At 32.8% G+C, this 19,667-nt stretch overlaps 1 protein-coding gene and 1 long non-coding RNA gene across 3 annotated transcripts in view; one reads left to right on the top strand and one right to left on the bottom strand.

Annotated features, from left to right (window-relative positions):
• Nucleotides 1-490: 490 nt before the first annotated feature.
• The window catches only part of LOC127732122 (adenylyl cyclase-associated protein 1-like), a 70,299-nt gene continuing 51,122 nt past the window's right edge, over nucleotides 491-19,667 (top strand). Inside the window, exons 1-3 of one of the 2 annotated variants that reach the window (XM_052241190.1) lie at nucleotides 491-544; nucleotides 11,944-12,334; nucleotides 16,342-16,445. In XM_052241190.1, coding sequence (XP_052097150.1) covers nucleotides 12,223-12,334; nucleotides 16,342-16,445 — 216 coding nt within the window. In that variant the 5' untranslated portion in view covers nucleotides 491-544; nucleotides 11,944-12,222. Of the gene's footprint in view, nucleotides 545-3,504; nucleotides 3,530-11,943; nucleotides 12,335-16,341; nucleotides 16,446-19,667 lie in introns of those variants that run through there. The other variant, XM_052241189.1, reaches the window with a different exon arrangement.
• LOC127732139 (uncharacterized) lies at nucleotides 9,537-10,374 on the bottom strand. Its single transcript, XR_007996077.1, has 2 exons — nucleotides 10,241-10,374; nucleotides 9,537-10,093 (listed from the first exon to the last, which is right to left on the bottom strand). It is a non-coding gene; the product is annotated as an uncharacterized LOC127732139 (long non-coding RNA).

Raw genomic sequence — 19,667 nt, 5'->3', positions numbered from 1 at the left:
AGGTATAGAGATGTGATTTTTTTCTGTGACAAGTGCTTTTGACCATCCACAAGAACTTGCGGTCATCCGATGTTCAGTACTTCAGTACTTTGATTTCATGTTGACAGTGCACCTTTTCATAGTACTTTTCAAAAGTAAATATTAAATTTCACTCTGTACAAAGAACCTACAAAATAACACATTCACTATATTGCTGGTGCCGGTAAAATAGCCATTTCTATAGAAATGGGATATTTTGCCGGCTTGAGTAAGGATACTGCCATTAAATTATATCTGTGTTCTTTCACCAGTATTTTTTCATGTAAATGTATGTGATTGTCCCTTGACCAATCATTTTATTTTTCTTCAAAGTCGGATTGTTTAGTTATCATTAAGACTCTAAAATGGGCTTAATAAAATTTTGAATTAATAGATTTAAAAACTTTTTAATGGTGAGCTTTTTGAAAAAGCTAAATCAATTTCATGAACGCATCGCAATCTCAACTTCCGTTTCATCCCGCCCTCTACGCGGAAGCAAACAAGTGACACCGGCAAAGTAATCTTGGTAAGTTTAACCAAAGAGAAACACTGTACATGCAAAAAGAAAGGTAGTTAAGCAGCTAGTGTAAGTTCATTTATTGAAGTTCTGCTTAATCATGTAGTAAAAAATATCGAGAAACAATGGCAAACATCAAAGGAAAATCGGATTTATCAAAAAGGGGGAGGGTTGTCCTAGAAAATATTGTCTGCATTTGGCAAAATGCATTATTCGTTCAATCTTTAGAAGACAAATGTAAGGAATTGAAGAATTGATGGTCAGTACTCAGAGTAGCTAGACCATCATGTTATTAAACTGAATATACTGAAGATATGTAACAGTGTAAGATGAATCACTTCCTTAATAGATCTTAATACTAATAGGCTTTAATTGGCTTGTCAGTGATATGCTGAATCATATAGGTTAAAGCTGCATAAAAATTGTTTGTAATTAGGATACAGAAATAACTTCACAAACAATCTATAGCAAAATAAAGAGAGAGTGACCTTTTAAGAACTGACCACTGGTCATTTTCTTTTATCCTGACTTGATGCCAATCATGCCAATGATGGTATTGAAAGATTTATTTTGATTTTTCTTTCAATATTATTTTAGTACCCCCTCCCTCATCTTTGTAGAAACTGACATCTTTTTTTGTGGAAGGGAACTTGACTGACTGACCTTTCAGTGGCAGATTTACCAGGGGGCATGTGAACAAGATGACTCAGGGCTTCCAATGTAAAGGAAGGTGTCCAATATGTGACCATCTTGACAAGTTCTTACATAAATATTCTCCAGTTCTTCACCCATAAAATCTGTTGAACCGTCACAGGAAAAACTAAAAAAATCTGCCTTCTGTAATATACCACACACATCTTCTCCCGTTACATTGGCAATGGATTTTACAAACACAGCTGCTGCTTTGTCATTTAAGTAGTTAGATCCAATGTCCAATCCTTTGGCACGTTCCAGTTTACACAGGAAATTATAATCACTGAAAGATTTTGGTGTTTGGCAATACAATGTACATGTAGCATGTGTGTTTCTGAATTTTATAGCAAGACGATCATAATCAGCAGCCTTCACTAGAATGCTGTAGCATTTTTCAGCCTTTGATGGTTCAGCTGCAGGCTTCTCATATTTTGGAGTAATAAAAAAAAACTGACGCGACCTTGTAGCGTCGTATTTTCTCTTCCTTACATTTTTGTCGGCGGGGGGCTTAAACGGCTTTCCCGGACGAGCTCCGCCAGTACATTGCCGAAGAAACATTTTTGTGAGGGGAATATAAGTAAGGGGGAAGGAAACCAATGGTTTGTCATTTAATACAACGTCTCGATCCAGTATCAATCGTAATACGTTCAATTCATGTGAAAAAGCGCAAAATAGAAACCAATTAATTGGTGTCACTAATTACCAAAGACAAAAAGAGTGTACCAACTACAGAAAAATCTACAAGCCCCCCCGTTGGACTTTTGAAGAACAAATTTGACAAGTCCGCGGCCGATTTTACTGGCCAGGACCGTCGGACTTGTGGCTAAATTCGAAGGCTGTTTCTCTACAAAAGCTTTTATGTAATTTACATGTACATGTACATGTTGATTTGAATAGAACGAATATTTTTATTAGTTTTTAATGCAATAATACAGATTAAGATCAATTAACAGGTGAAATCTGGGGCCTCGGTGGCCGAGTGGTCTAAGTAGTTACTACTGTAATGATGTAATCACTAGCCAGTCAACACTGAGGTTGTGAGTTCGAACCCTGCTCATGCGGGTGCACTCGACTCCAATCTTAATTGACTAGGATTGTCAGTTTTCCTATTGAAGGTTGGTGGTTTTCTCCGGGCACTCCGGCTTCCTCCACCAATAAAAACTGGCCGCCACGAAATAGCCCAATAGCGGTGCTCAAAAGTGGTATTAAAGCACCAAAAATCATATCAAATCAGGTGAAATCTTCTGATCAGGAAAGAAATTACCAACTAAAATCTGTGTTTTTAAAGAATAGGTACAAATAGATGTTTACTTTAGCGTCAAGAATGTTGGTATTAATACATGTATATGGGATATGTCTTCATAACAAAATACTCACATTACCATTTCTTGTGACTGTATTTTGTTTTTTTTCAATATCATACAAGATTTTGTTTTAAACTGAATGTCATATTTCTTTTCCCTCTTATTTTCAAAGGAAACCAACAATTTTTTTTTTAAAACCTTGCCCCCCTTCCACAGAACATGAATTGGCATTGTCTAATATATAATCATTAATAAAATGCTATTGTGTTTTTATAAGACCTACTTTATAACATATTCTGGGACTAATACATTTATCTATTAGTCCAAGCATACAGTAATATATGTATATTATTTTTCTTCTTTCAATTACCATATCATGTTACGATGATGTATGAGGCTATGAATGGGTCCAAATTTATGAGGATATGAATGTGGTAAATAGATAAGAGAATAATGGGAAAAAAAATGTAGATTTATAGGTGTGGGTCCAAAAAATATAGATTTATAGGTGTGGGTCCAAAAAATTTAGATTTATAGGTGTGGGTCCAAAAAATGTAGATTTATAGGTGTGGGTCCAAAAAATGTAGATTTATAGGTGTGGGTCCAAAAAATGTAGATTTATAGGTGTGGGTCCAAAAAATGTAGATTTATAGGTGTGGGTCCAAAAAATATAGATAACATACATGTAATAAAGAGGTGTGAAATATAAAGAATAGGATTATTGATTGTTGGTTGCTTAACGTCCAGTGGCAAATATTTCATGCATGTTTAGGACGAATATAATAGAGATCAATTGGCAGAAGAATAAAGAATAGAGTGAAATGGTAAAAAATTCAAAGATATAGAAATTACCATTACCATTACCACCCACAGTCGCATATATATACATCTGTAAACAAATAAATAATTGCATGTACATACATAAATCAAACATGCTGTTAAAGATACATGTGTCATACATAATTATTTTAGAATGGAGCAACATCATCATAAACATGTATGTATCCTTCAATCTCAACTGATCACAAAAAGCTTTTGACTTGCATGTCTGAAAATCAGTCTTTCATAAAAGTTTTGTGAATCTATATGGCTTGTGATGCATCTTTTCAGGAAACCTTTACTGGCTTGGGCTGTAGGGCTTGTTGTTAATCATGTGAAAAATGCAATTGATAATTAATTTTTAAGCTGTGTTATCAAAGTAAAGTAGTGTCACCAAGGATAGATTTACCTTCGAATGGGAAAAGAAAAGCTCATTAATTACATGTGTCTGAAGATAAAAAATTTGAGAACTGTTGACAAAATCATTTTAACCCTAATTCGCTGATGAATCCTGGTTTACCGCGATTCATGCTTCAGAAGCTGATGATGAGTCCCAGTTTAAGGGGATCAGCATACCTCTTTTGTACATGTACAAAATGTATATCCTGCAGAATAAACATTGTGAACACAATTTATTTTTTTTGTTCGTTGCCCTCATGAAAGTGTGAACATGGCACTTCCTTTTTTGTTGAAAACTATGTCAAAATCAACTGAAATTTATGGATTTTACTGGAATTTGAAAGAGGGGAACATTTTTTTTTAAAGAATTTGTAAGATTTGAAGCCAGACTAGTATAAACTATTTTGACATTAGATGCTGTTTTATGTACTGAAACACTTGGAATGGACATCGTTCAGTGTCAGGAATTTGTACAACCTCGTAAAAAATTTCAAACTTTTGTGTTAAAAAATTTACCATTTTGGGTCCAAAAGACGACTTTCGTGAATTTTATGTATTTCAATGCGGACAATTAGAAGATCTGACAAAAAATTTATTACTGGTAAAACATAAACAAAACTGTGGCAATCGTGTAAGTGAATAAAATAAAAGACATAGATAACACCAGCATGACCAGATTATCTGTGTGCTCCTCATTAAGGAGTTTTATAAATATAATAGGCGAGACAGGAGATGATCATATTATATTGATGCAATAATATATTGCAGAAGGTATAAACAGTTACTTTTTTCTCCATCATTGTTAAAAATAAATTTGTTGAGTGCTCCTATGTCAGGAGGATTATAAAATACAAAAAGTAAAACAGGAAGTGAATCTTGTTATGGTCAAAGTACAAATTTCTTTGATTCTTCTTTAAATTTCATACTCATGGTTATGAAACAAAAATTTGTTTACCAATTAAGTCAAAACTATGTATGCCTTTAAAATTGTTTAAGATTTTATTTTTTATGTTATGCCTACTGAAATAAATTTTTTATGGTGTACTTGCTGTACATAAACATTACAAATGGATAACATGTGGACATTTCATTCTGTATTAATTAAATATCTAGTATTTGTTCAATTATCTTAAATCTACTAATTAGCAGTAAACAATCATTAACAAAGGTGATAAAACTGCCAAAGCATTAAAATTTAACTTAATCCCATTGTCAGTTAATTAGTGTTACACATTAATCAGGTAACAATTTTACCAGAATCGTGGGTAGGCATGAAATTTGGAAATATTTTTTTTAAAAGGCAGAGGGGGGCATTCTTTTACTTTGGAGGGCAGGAGGGCGGGGGTAAGGGCACCAAGGGCGGGCCGCCCTTCTATTTAGGGCAGGCGGGAACACTGACTGATAAATTTTTATTGATATTTAATATGAAGTTCTCCCACATGTGTCACAATAGCCAGGAAACCATTGTCTCAGAGTAACTTCTGTCAGCATGGCTATCGGTGAGAGGGTTAATATATTCTTGTTTCAGCAGTCATCTACTGTATAATAACTTGTTAAGTACTTGCAATTGTCTAGATCTCATCTGACAAGAAGTGACAAAATTTAAATTGTCCAAATGGAATCACAACTTGTCTGAAAATGTTTTTAATCTAGATATACATGTTTGTTTTTTTGTTCATTATTTTGTACATAAATCAGGTTGTTAGTTTTCTCGTTTGAATTGTTTTACATTTGTCATTTCGGGGCCTTTTATAGCTGACTATGAGGTATGGGCTTTGCTCATTGTTGAAGGCCGTATGGTGATCTATAGTTGTTAATTTCTGTGTCATTTGGTCTCTTATGGAGAGTTGTCTCATTGGCAATCATACCACATCTTCTTATTTTTATATGTAGTTTGAATAAATAATAAAATGTACAAAAATGTACAACAAAACAGTCATTTAGTTGATTTGGAATCCTTGTAAAATAAGACTTATTTAATAAGTAAATGAGGAATGAATGCCAATAAGACAATTATCCATTCAAGTTCCAATAAAGAGGCTATTAGTTATGATATGGCCATCAACAATCAGCAAAACCCATAAGTACATTTTGCACATACAATGTAATCATCTATAAAAGACCCTGACATGAAAAATATGAAACAATTCAAATGAAAAAAACAGCATCCTGATTTATGACAAAACTTAAAACTAAAAACAAATATGACAGACAGCATTAAACGACAAACACTGAGGGTAGACCTAGAATATGGGAGACAACCCTTACAATGGTACCTGAAGTCATTTGTGCGTTTTAATCTAGCAGTAATTGAAAACTTTTCAAAAGTGATCAAACATTAATATGTTGTGTACATTTGGTTATGAGATTGAAGCAGGATCTCGCTCAGCTAAGAAAATTGGACAAGTTTGACTCCTCTAAGTATTAAATTAAGGAATTACATGTTTTCAAGATTCAAAAATCAAAATCTGAAAAGTTAGAAAATTAACATTCATACATTAAATGCTGTTGGAAAAAACTATATACTGTTGTTTTGGGAGATGGGTTATTAAAGTTTTTTCCAAACTTGTTTCCCATTCCCATATTTGATCTTATTTGAATTCTTTTTAAAATTGTCCTACTTAAATAATTAATACTGTTTAAACTAATCTTTGGGATTAATCAACTTTCCCTCATAATCATCAGTGGGAGTTGCAATTTTGAGGCCAGGAAATTCATCTTTACAGTTTTCATTCAGGTCCCAGTTTTGGCATCCAAAGAAAATATTTTTCATTTGCTATTTGTTTCCTGTCATTTATTTCATGGTTTATAGGTATTCATTGCTTGTCAGTAAAGAATGTTTCAGATGCGGATGCAGGATTTTGAAAAAGGGGTGCCCCATTGACTCACAATTCTGAAGGAAATAGAATGTTCAAACAACAGTTCAACAGGAATTTGCTTTTTGCACTTGACTTGCCTACTGTTGACAGACATGACAGAGTTATGCTGCCAATGCTGAATGTCCATGGTAGACCTGGTTCCCACTGCATGGCATGGATATTGATAGCTTGGACTAGAAGTCCATAATTTCCTTGGAAGTCTTTCATGTCTATGGCATATTATTTAACACAAATTTGGGGCAAATTTAAGATTTCTTTTTCACAAATAATTTTCCCCATTAGAGATTCTTTTAGCTTTAAAGTTGCCATTTGTTTTTCTTTTTCAGGTTTAAAGGTCAACAGAAATGGTGGGGAAAACCGCCAAAAATTTTGTTAACTTTTTATTCCTCAAACAAAATTTATGTTTTTTCCGTCTTTAGTTGTGTTTCACTTTTTTGTTTTGTTTGGAATGGAAATTGAACTGTTTCACATGATGTGCAGTCTTCATGATAAACTTTTGTAGACATTAAATCTGCAGGCCCGAAGCTCAATTTTATGGAAATTTGAGTTAAATTCTGTTGGCCTGTAGAGATGATTTTTACAGACCTGGAACTCAATTTTACAAAATTTTAGTTCAATTCCATGATGATTTTTACACGTCCAAAAAATGTTTTACAAGCCTGGGCTGTTGCTGTTATGTTTGGCCTGTTGTTAAACGTGAAGACTGAATGTGCATTTATTACATTTATCTGATTGTTGAACTAACATGTGCATTATTTGATTACAGTAACAATGATTATCAAGGTACATGTATTGTAAATACCTTCATGTACAAAAATCTAGGCATGTAAAATAATTTTATTTTGTTTAGATTTTACATACAAGTATATATATCATTGTATACATGAAAGGTAATGTTCTAGACTTATGAACCAAAAATCCCTCTACTGTAACAGTGCTTAATAAAAAATGTCCATAAAATGTGTTAGGGTAGGCACAAAAAATAAGGGTCAATAGGAATTAAGGCCAAAAACAGAACTATATATTTTTTGGCCTTATGTATTGGAACATGATTTTTTGTCAAGCATAATATTAGCTTTGAAATATTTTTGGGACTTGAAAATACAAGGATTCCATTTGAACAATTATATTAAACAATTAAAAGTGATCTTTTGCTAAATAGTCTTTCATTTATTACAAATTATTTAAATTACGGATAAGCTTTTATAACCATGGTAACTGGGATATTTTGAAATTCAGGACAAAACTTATGATCTTTAAAAAGGGAAGTAATTTAATCAGGAAAGGACAAGTAGGTACAATGTTCATGAAATTAGCATATAAATGTTTCGCAAAAATTAGGCTAATTGCCACTATGAAGTCACTTCAATGATATTACAGTTATATTAAATTTCATCTTCAGGACTAACCTGATATTTACATTTTTATAAACGCCTACATTGAGCAGGTTAGAATTGTGTTAACCAATTACATAATTTTCAGCCAATTCACAATGATTTACAGGGCCAAATCATACCCCTCCTTTAAAATTGTTGGGCTTAATGATAGAGTACAGTAGTGTACATTGTACAAATGTAATTAATGAATAATTGATCACACGAAAATTCCTAAAAAGGTTTTTCTAAAGTTTTCTTCATTACTTTAACTTTCACCCCACTGGAATTGATATATATGATAGTTATAAGAGATACCAGCAACAGTTATTTATCTACATATACAATATTAGGTCAATGTCAGAAAAATATAAACTTTTTTGTATGAGGCTGAGAAACTGGGGAAGGGCAATGTTGTACCAAGCCCTTCCCCAGTTTTGTGCTAAATACAAAAAAGTTAACTGTTTATATTTTTCTGACATTGACCTAATATTGTTTTTATATATACTGCAACTTAAATTAATACATTGATCATGTTGATAGTATTTACATTTTTGTAGATTGTATCACAAATTTCAAACTTATTTTCATCCCTTTATAAATGAACCCCTGATTGTGGATAAAGTAATCCATGATGAAATTGACATTGTACAAAATATAGCTTTGTTAAGTACTATATTTAGGAAATGCAGTATAAATGTAATTATGTATGAAGACAAATTGATGAAACATCAACATCACTTGTATACATGTACTATTCAATTATGTGTTTAACAGTTTAAGTAATGTACAGGATGTAAAAACGTTTACATGTACAAGAGATACTTGGACTGATAAATCTACTTTAAAAAAGGTAAATTATCAATGGCAAAAAAAATGCAGTCCTACTTTGAATTTTGTCATGTTGCAATGATATTGACTTTTATCCTTTATCTTTATTACTCTGTAGAAAAGTTCTGCGGTTCACCATAATTTGGCAAAATAAACAGTTATTAATGCATGTTTAATCCTGCCACATTCATTATGGGTCTGTCTCAAGTCAAAGAGCCTGAAATACAGTGGTTGTTGTTGGTTCATGTCTGTCGTATTCGTTTTTCTTAAATTGTTTTGTTACAAATTAGGCTGTTTGTTTTCCTACTTGAACTGTTTCAAATTTTTGTCGAGCCTGCGACTTTTGTCGCAGAAAGCTCGACATAGGGATAGTGATCCGGCGGCGGCGGCGGCGGCGTTAGCTAACTTCTTAAAAGCTTCATATTTTAGAGGGTGGAAGATCTGGATGCTTCATACTTTGTATATGGATGCCTCATGTTACGAAGTTTCAGTCAGTCACATGTCCAATGTCCTTGACCTCATTTTCATGGTTCAGTGACTACTTGAAAAAAAAGTTAAGATTTTTTGTAATGTTAAATTCTCTCTTATTATAAGTAGTAGGATAACTATATTTGGTATGTGCGTACCTTGCAAGGTCCTCATGCCCGTCAGACAGTTTTCACTTGACCTCGACCTCATTTCATGGATCAGTGAACAAGGTTAAGTTTTCGTGGTCAAGTCCATATCTCAGATACTATAAGCAATAGGTCTAGTATATTCGGTGTATGGAAGGACTGTAAGGTGTACATGTCCAACTGGCAGGTGTCATCTGACCTTGACCTCATTTTCATGGTTCAGTGGTTATAGTTAAGTTTTTGTGTTTTGGTCTGTTTTTCTTATACTGTATGCAATAGGTCTACTATATTTGGTGTATGGAATGATTGTAAGGTGTACATGTCTAGCTGGCAGGTGTCATCTGACCTTGACCTCATTTTCATGGTTCAGTGGTTATAGTTAAGTTTTTGTGTTTTGGTCTGTTTTTCTTATACTGTATGCAATAGGTCTACTATATTTGGTGTATGGAATGATTGTAAGGTGTACATGTCTAGCTGACAGGTGTCATCTGACCTTGACCTCATTTTCATGGTTCAGTGGTTATAGTTAAGTTTTTGTGTTTTGGTCTGTTTTTCTTATACTGTATGCAATAGGTCTACTATATTTGGTGTATGGAATGATTGTAAGGTGTACATGTCTAGCTGGCAGGTGTCATCTGACCTTGACCTCATTTTCATGGTTCAGTGGTCAAAGTTAAGTTTTTGAGTTTTGGTCTTTTTTTCTAATACTGCATGCAATAGGTCTACTATATTTGGTGTATGGAATGATTGTAAGGTGTACATGTCTAGATGGCAGGTGTCATCTTACCTTGACCTCATTTTCATGGTTCAGTGGTCAAAGTTAAGTTTTTGAGTTTTGGTCTTTTTTTCTAATACTATATGCAATAGTTCAACTATATTTGGTGTATGGAAATATTTTATGATCTATATGTCAGTCACGCAGGTTTTATTTGACCTTGACCTCATTTTCAAGGTTCATTGCTCAGTGTTAAGTTTTTGTGTTTTGGTCTGTTTTTCTTAAACTATAAGCAATAGGTCAACTATATTTGTTGTATGGAAGAATTGTTAGCTGTACATGCCTGCCTAGCATGGTTCATCTGACCGTGACCTCATTTTCATGGTTCATTGGTCAATGTTTAGTTTACTTGGTTAATGTTAAGTTTATGTGACAGTTGTAATAAAGCTTTATATTTAGGACTATCAACATAATATCAATGATTAGTAAAGAAGGCGAGACATTTCAGCGTGTGCACTCTTGTTTATGTTTGGGCCTTTTATAGCTGACTAAACAGTATTGGGTTTTCTCATTATTGAAGGCCGTATGGTTGCCTATAATTGCTTACATCCAATTCATTTGAACTCTGGTGGATATTTGTCTCATTGGCAATCACACCACATCTCCTTATTTTTATAATAAAAGTTTCAATTGATTAAAAAGTGTTTGTTTATGAACATGCATGTACATTTGCTTGTTGTACAAATTTACTTATAATTTTGTCGATTAATTTTTATTCAGATAGTCTTAAAAAAAAACCTGTTATTTCATCTGGAAAAATGTAATAAATAAATCTGCCTGTCTCTAAAGTTGCAATATAACTACTAAAACAAATTAAAGTCCTTTCTTTTACATCAGATCCATCTGAAAATGTATGTAAAAATACAAAGAACATGTAATTATAATAAAGTTCATTGACTTCATGGTAGTACTATAGCTTTACAGCTAAGCTATTATTAGAAAAAAAAACAAAGATTCCATATCTCTTGGCCTGGTTTCAACTGATTCACAAGTGCCTTTACACCTAATCACTCCTACATCAGCATTACAATCAAGGTGACCTTGAGAATGAAAAAATTCTGAAAATTTTTATGTTTTATGCAAAATTATAGAAATTGAAATCAGATACAGGTTCTAGCTGTCAACAGTTGATTAAGACTTTAAATATTGATTTTCAAGTTGGATATAGGATATATATATGTATTAGATCTTTAATGTCAGATAAAGTTTACATTTCTTTAACACAATTCAATTGCCACATGTGTTGCTTACTTTATACCTGTAAAGTTGACGGATGAGTGAAAATTGATATTCATCGAAGTGTGAAATTATTAGTAATAATTTATTGTGTCTGGATCTGTGTAAATTTGTATTTAATTGGAAATAGACAAGGTATTATTATTGAATGATTTGTTGTTACATTTGGACAAGGAAATTGGATTGTACTGATTGTACATTCACAGTCTGCTAATTTATGTGTTTTGTGTAAATAGAGATTAGTATATGTTAAAAGGAACTCCCACTATTTTTTGAGGATACCACTTTACACGTGTACTTTTATTGAGTACTAGGGTGTGTACACATATTTTACATATCCATGGTATGACACACTGAAATACTCATCAGTTTGGATATTTTTAGACTTAACTATTGAAGTTATTTTTAGATTTGATGGATTTCACCTTTAATTAATTATGCTTTGTTGTTGTGCTAATTCTGACTCAGATGATGATTCTTTTCAGGGGGGCAAATTTGCATCCCTCCAAACCAAGGAAACAGAAGTGAACGGCGTCAAGTCTTCTCCAGAAAGAGAATTGACTTTAAACAAGGAAAAACAAGTTCCAGAAAAATCATTAGAAAAGAAAGTAGCACAACCTGTTAAAGAGAAATCTTTAGGAAGGGAAGTAACTAATAATCCGAGAGAAGGTTCACCAGAGAGTCAATTAAGTCTCGCTCAGCAGGAAGTTGCGGACCTTAAACAAGTAATTCTACAGGAAATACAAAGTAGCGATTCCGACGAGATGTCTCAGCAAGCGTTGTTATCAGCAGTGGATCGTCTAGAGGCTGTCGCTGTCAGGTTAGAAGGTCTGGCAGTCAACACTGGTAGCTCTGGATCTCCTAGTGCAAGTTCAGGTGTGTATGAATGAAAAAAAAAATTTTATCTGGTCCAAATGAATTGAAATAGTCCTTTTGTATTCCAAATTAACTGAAATGGTCCTTTTGTATTCCAAATTAACTGAAATAGTCCTTTTGTATTCCAAATTAACTAAAATAGTCATTATGTAGTCTAAATAAAGGGAATTAATAATATAAGAAAATTTGGTATGATTGCCAATAAGCATTGATAAGACATCTTCCACCAGAGACCAAATAACATAAAATAAGCAACTATAGGTCCCCATACACCTTCAACAATGAGCAAAGTCCATACCACATGCCAAGCTGTTAACTGCACGACATGACAAATGTAAATAGTATAAATAAATTGAATTAGTTTATTTGTAGTCAAATTGAATCAAAATAGTATTTTTGTAGTCCAAATAAATTGAAATAGTCGTCCTTATGAACAGTCAAGGATATAACTCTATAGGGTTATTAGAGAAAAATAACATACATTTGTTATTGTGGACTAAAAAATCAAAGACCTGTGATAACATATGTATGTTACATGTTTCAAAGGGACAATATACATCATTAGTTTTGTTAAAATGTATACAAGTTTTATTGATATTACTGTTGTCTTTATGTATACTTGACTATAGAAAGATATAGCAGTTCATATTTTGCCAATCATGCATAGTACACCTATGTTATTACAGAAAAAATATGCCTGTAATAACTAAAGGGTGTTATTACAGCTTCTCTTTATCACTCCAAAGTATTTGCTCAGACATACATCATGTTTAATTACAATATATTTTAATTCATTGCAAGAAATAATGATCAGAGCATGTAATGAGGTTCTGTGCAAGCTTCCCAGTAATTTCCAAGTGCCTCATATAATATGTTACATGCCTTTAATAACTAAGCCTTGTTATTACAGCTAAGATAATCACTTAAAAGCCACATCTCCTTGATTTACCATGGTTAATGATAAATGTATTAATTTAATTCAAAAATTAGTTATCGAGGCTATGCATTTAGTTTCTGTGCAAAGTTTCAAGAGTTCCCTAGAGTCCACTAAAAATTATAATGTTGATGATTTATTTTACAAATAACAAACATATGTTATTACAGATTTAGAAAATTTAAGGATTAAAGAGTAGACAACTCATAAAAATATCTGTAATAACACATGTAAGATATTTCCGGTAATAACCCTATAGAGTTATATTCCAGACTGATGAATTGAAATAGTCTTTTTGCAATCCAGATGAATTGAAATATTTTTATTGTAGTCCAAATGAACCGAAATAGTCCTTGTTGTAGTCCAAATGAATTGAAATAGTCTTTTTGTTGTTCTTATAATTATGACATGTGGCATGGGAAGGCTATTTCAACTTTTGCTTTGATGCCTTAAGCTTCCTGTAATGAGTCCAAAAATACCCTCGGCATGCAGACATCGTGAGTATCTGGACTTGTAGGCTTGTTTCTACATTTTTTTTGTAAATTGCTATGGTTTAAAAACCGTTTTAATTCATATACATGTATATTAGAATTGTTGCTGTCAACTGGGATGGTTGCTCCTTATACATGTATTTTGATTGTGTAACTTTCTCTACTCTTTGAGTTTTCATCAATCCTTGTGAGGAATTCATAGGTATTTAAACTAGCATGATTGTTTTGTCATAAATCAGGTTGTTAGTTTTCTGGTTTAAATTGTTTCACGTTTTGTCATCCCTTTTATAGCTGACTGTATAGTATGGGTTTGCTCATTGTTGAAGGCCATACAAATGAGAGTGGGTGATTCCCTCTGATATTTGTGAGTTTTAGCACCTAGTCCTCTAATCGCCACTAATGGCCGCCTTGGCCTAGGCACTTATCTACATATACATGTATTTGCATGAAGACTTTGCTGTGTTTTCCCCATGGCCATGGTCCCATGGTACTATATTTTTTTACCAATATTGGTGCTTTCTGAAAAGTTTTTATAATTGGTAAAATTAGGAAAACAGTGCTATTTGAAAATGCTGGGGATGACGCTATAGGGTATGTTGATCTGTAAATTAATTGTAGATGATATACATTTGTTGTGTCATTGGGTTGCTGTCTCATTGATGTATACTCCACATATCCTATTATTCACATACCTCCAGTTACACCAGTTAGAACAAGTTAATTCTTCAAAGATAGCATATCATGCATAAGTTGATAGATGATATATATTAACCTCAGGCCAACCTTGGAAAATTCTTTGTTTGATGTTGCCTACCCATGCCTTGTAGGAAGGTAGGGGTTTCATTATTTTTGGGCCAACAACACGTCAACATAAGTTTCATGTTTTAGACAAGAAAACAACATTAGAGAAGGAAAACATCTTCCCAAAAAAATTTTGAAACAATTTGTGTTATATACTTTTTAGGTTGGTAGGGAGGCAACATCAAACAATTTAAATTTCATTTTTGGCCATACAACAAAATGAATGAATAGTAGAAGCAGAGGGGGCATTAAGTGTTACCCTTGTCCGTCTGTACATATGTTCGTACATCACAAAATTGGTTTTGGTTCTCTAACTTTAGTTTGCCTTAACCAAATGTTATGAAACTTATACTCAATGCTTATTACCACAAAACACAGATCATGTTTGAATTTTGGTGGCGTCACTTTTACCTTTCTAGAGTAATGCCTCTTTACAAATGGAAAAATTGCTGAATTTTTCATTTCCGATCTCTAACTAAAGAGGGAGGCGCTCTCAACAAAAATATTTTTTGTTTTAAACTTAAAAAAGCAACGACATTCTAACAGGAAACCGATTAGTCGAGTATCATTTTGGTAATCGATACTCGGTACTACCGAGCGATACTCAAGTACTCGAGTACTCGTTGACATCCCTAATTAAGACATTAAAAATTAGTTTGTATAAATATACCCAAAAGAGTAGGTACTAATTATATATATATATAGAATTTTTATGGATTTAGGAAATGGATACCTGAATCTGCAAAATTTTGAGTTTTCTTATGAAATTGCTGTTATCCCAAGATACATTGTAGTCCAGGAAAAGCAAGATGATCTGAAATAATCTGAGATGAATTGAATAAATAGTTTTACAAATTTTAATATTTCCTGTTTTTGAAAAGACACCTACACATGTAATATACATGATATATACATAAATCATGTATGTTGTACAAATTATGTTTATTAAGTTAAAAAAGAAAAAAAGAAATATTCTTAAAATTGTGTTTAGAATTTTATTATCGACCATGTACTTATACCTCATTAATCATTGAATGGCTACTCTAAAGATCTGGACACTTTTGTTTGTGACTGATGACAATATTGTAGGTTTTTAATTATGCCCCCTCTGTAGGCATCAGGGGCATTAAGTGTTACCCTTGACCTTCCGTACGTCTTTCCATCTGTCCCATTCTTCGTTTCCGCAATCTAACTTAAGATTACCTCATTCAAATTTCATGAGACTCATTCACAGTATGTATATATACTGAAACACAACACACAGACAGAGTTCAAATTTGGATTGTGAGTCATTAACCATTCTAGAGTTATGTCCCTTCTTAACTTGAAAAATTGTGAGGGCATTTGTGTCAAACACATATTCTTCTTTCATTTTTCCAATATACTGGTACTCAACATGCTCAAGGTACTTAAAATTGATCAAAATATAAGAAAATGTCATTACAAGTGCCTACTGACCTTATTTTTCTTCAGAAGGAAACGTTAAACACATAAATAATTTTTTTGGCCTATTGCAGTTTCTGTTGATAAAATGTAACATCAAATTAACATGAGATAACTGACTGAAATGATGTTTTGTTATATATCTAATCTGACAAAAAGAAAGAAAAACTTACCTGTTGTACATCACCTAATTGTATATTTTTGTCTTGTGCATCATACATGTAGCATACAAACTACTTCTAGAACTAAGAAGTTATGAATTCACGTCTTTTCGAAACTTAAAGAAGCAGTTTCTATTCTTGATAAAATGTTTCAAAACAATTTTGGTAATTTTACAGATGTTGTAGCACCATATGTAGCCGCCTTTGATGGGCTGGTGAAGGGATCAGTAGGACAGTTTATAGACTTATCCAATAAAATCGGTGGAGATGTTGCTAAAATGGTGAGTAATATAGTAATATCTCTTAGCAGATTTCACAGCATTCCCAGTGAATAAGTACTTATCAGACTTAAAATGATAATGCCCCCATTGGAAGATGTCATGACTGCTATTCATTTTGGGGTTGAGACAAAGTTCAAGGTCTAGCAGCTATTGATAGACAAACTTTTGGTATCTGGATGTTATCATTTAAACCATATGTCCAATATTTACCAAACATGGTTGGATAATTCCCCAAGAGATGAGGAAGGCTCCTGTTATAGAATTAAATTTGGGCAAAATTTTGGTTACTACATTTTGTGTTTTAAACCATATGTCCTGTTTTTTTTAATATTTCATTTGGTAATACACTATGAGATGTCAAAAACCCTCTTAATTTCGATGTTATTATGTCAAAGTTCAAGCTGATACACAAAAATGGGGCAAAATGAAGTGTTTGGACTTTCTCTTTTGAACCATATCCAAACTTCAGTAAACTTAGCCATGTTAGCTGGAGAATGTCATTTCCAAAAAGTTTTTAGTCAGTTGGTCAATAGTCAAGTTCACAGTACAATAGACTGAAAGTTTGGGGAAAAGTTTTCTTTCAGGAAAATATCTTTTGAACCATAGATAGATCTTTACTTGTCTTTTGTGAATAATCTGTAGGAGTGAATTTAGACCCCTTTAGATTTTTAGGTTAATGTCATGGTTACAGCAGCAATTAATAGAATAAAATTTGGGCAAATATTTTGTAGCCAACCACTTACAATATGTTGTTGGCAGACTATACAGTCGTCATGGTACTCTACGTAAAAACCTTTTACTTCTCTATGTTATTGTTCTAATACCTACTTGTTTTCCTAGGTTGCCTCTGTAATTTCCACAAAAATGAACATGTCAGTATTCATCATAAGATTTTTGATTAAAAAAAAGCTGATCGCTCTTGCTACATGTAAATCCAATGTTGAAAAGAAATTATTGTTCTTTTTACTTGCAGACCTTGATCTGGTTTTTGGCATTAAAGTGTACATTTTGAAAATAGCAATTTTTTAAATAGAATTTTGGTTTGCTCTGTTTGCATTGAATGAATTTAAGCATAATTGCTGCACTTGGACCTTAATGTTTCATGAAAATTATTTTGTCCATACAGATTGGAATACCCATATTATAAACTTGGATATGTATGATGGCTCGTTTCGAGGCAGAGACATTTTCACATATGTGGTTTAATTTTCGGGGTATTTATTTTTCCGTAAATAAGCACACCCCGAAATTTTGCGGCTCCTCGTGGTAAAAAATCCCTTTTTTCACAATAAGTTCTTGGAAAATTTAATACTTTGGATACATTTAATAACTCCATATTTTTTACACATTTATTCTATGGTCCTAACCTTTCCAAATAAACACAAATGGTTAAGCTCAGTCGCTTGTTAAAAATAGAAACATGTCCAATATCACTACACAGAGCTTTTTGGTTACACACAACTTTTGTGTTCCTCAATTTGAGGCACATTAGGGATATTGACCCATCTGTACATGTATATTGAGTATTCGTGTTGTCCAGAATTCTCTTGTTTCTTATGGTCATGATGATGTCTCTCTTTCTGTAGTTGACAGTCTTTCATAAAATGTTACACTTTTTAATGGCTTGTCAGACTTCTTCTCAGGAAAATTAAACTGGCCTGACAATATTTTTACTGTTCCAGGCAGTAGGGCTTGTAGTTATTTTTAAAGACTGAATGGGACCAGGGGAAAGGGGGGCATGAAAAGGCTTATATAACATGGTAACACACCTATATGTTGACAGCTTCATATTCCCTTAGAAACTGAAACCAGAATCTAATTCATGCTCAAGAAATAATGTACAATTAAACTACTCTGAACTTAACATCTTTTCAGCTGTAATTGTTATGGTTTAGCCATTAACCCTACTCTGAACTAAATATCTCTTCAGCTGTAATTGTTATGGTTTAGCCATTAACCCTACTCTGAACTAAATATCTCTTCAGCTGTAATTGTTATGGTTTAACCATTAACACTACTCTGAACTAAATATCTCTTCAGCTGTAATTGTTATGGTTTAGCCATTAACACTACTCTGAACTAAATATCTCTTCAGCTGTAATTGTTATGGTTTAGCCATTAACACTACTCTGAACTAAACATCTCTTTAGTTGTAATTGTTATGATTCAGCCATTAAACTACTCTGAACTTATAAACATCTCTTCAGCTGTAATTGTTACGGTTTAGCCATTAACACTACTCTGAACATATAAACATCTCTTCAGTTGTAATTGTTATGGTTTAGCCATTAACACTGCTCTGAACTAAACATCTCTTTAGCTGTAATTGTTATGATTTAGTAATGAACACTACTCTGTACTAAACATCTCTTTAGCTGTGATTGTTATGATTTAGCCATTAATAAAATTGAGAATGGAAACGGGGAATGTGTCAAAGAGACAAAAACCCGACCAAAGAGCAGAAAACAGCCCAAGGCCACCAATTGGTCTTCAACACAGCGAGAAAATCCCGCACCCGGGGGCGGGTCTTTAGCTGGCCCCTAAAAAAATGTATACTGGTTCATAGAAAATCCTTTTATATCCAAAGTTATATATACAGAGCTGAGGCCAAAATTTTCCTAAAGGATACCATTATTTCAATTTTCAAACAGCACATTTTTGTGGATTTCTTGACCCAATAAATATGTAAATAATATAACATAATCTCTTATGACTAATGTTCAAATCAAGTGTAAACTGCTAAGAAACACAATGTTTTTCAAAGAATGTCGAGAGTGAAAAACACAAATAATGGAATCAATCACAATTCTTTTCATGGGTTTCAAATTGGGAGTTTTAAAGAAAAATCATGTAGTAATACATGTACTGTATATCCAGAAATTATTGTGTGCATTTATTATTGCGATTTTGTCATTTTAGACTAAACTGCAATTTTAATTTTTGCGGTTTTGAGAAAAATCCTGTTTAATTCATATAAAAAACTTCAAAATGCGAGTTTAAATTATTGCGATTATAACCCTGTCGCATTTTTCGCAATAATAAAAACATCGCAATAATTTCTGAATTTACAGTATATGGATATGAGTCTTTTTGAGTAGTGAAATGGATAGTCGTAAGTTAGACATAATTTGCCAAGAGTTAGACAACACAAGTAATATAAACACACAATTTTCATGAAAATAATAAGATATAAAAGAATGTCTGACTCAGAGAATGTGTCTG

The sequence above is a fragment of the Mytilus californianus genome, unplaced genomic scaffold, assembly GCF_021869535.1.
Source record: "Mytilus californianus isolate M0D057914Y unplaced genomic scaffold, xbMytCali1.0.p SCAF_22, whole genome shotgun sequence".
In the NCBI taxonomy this organism is placed as follows: domain Eukaryota; kingdom Metazoa; phylum Mollusca; class Bivalvia; order Mytilida; family Mytilidae; genus Mytilus; species Mytilus californianus.
This window is presented reverse-complemented; position numbering and strand designations above follow the sequence as displayed.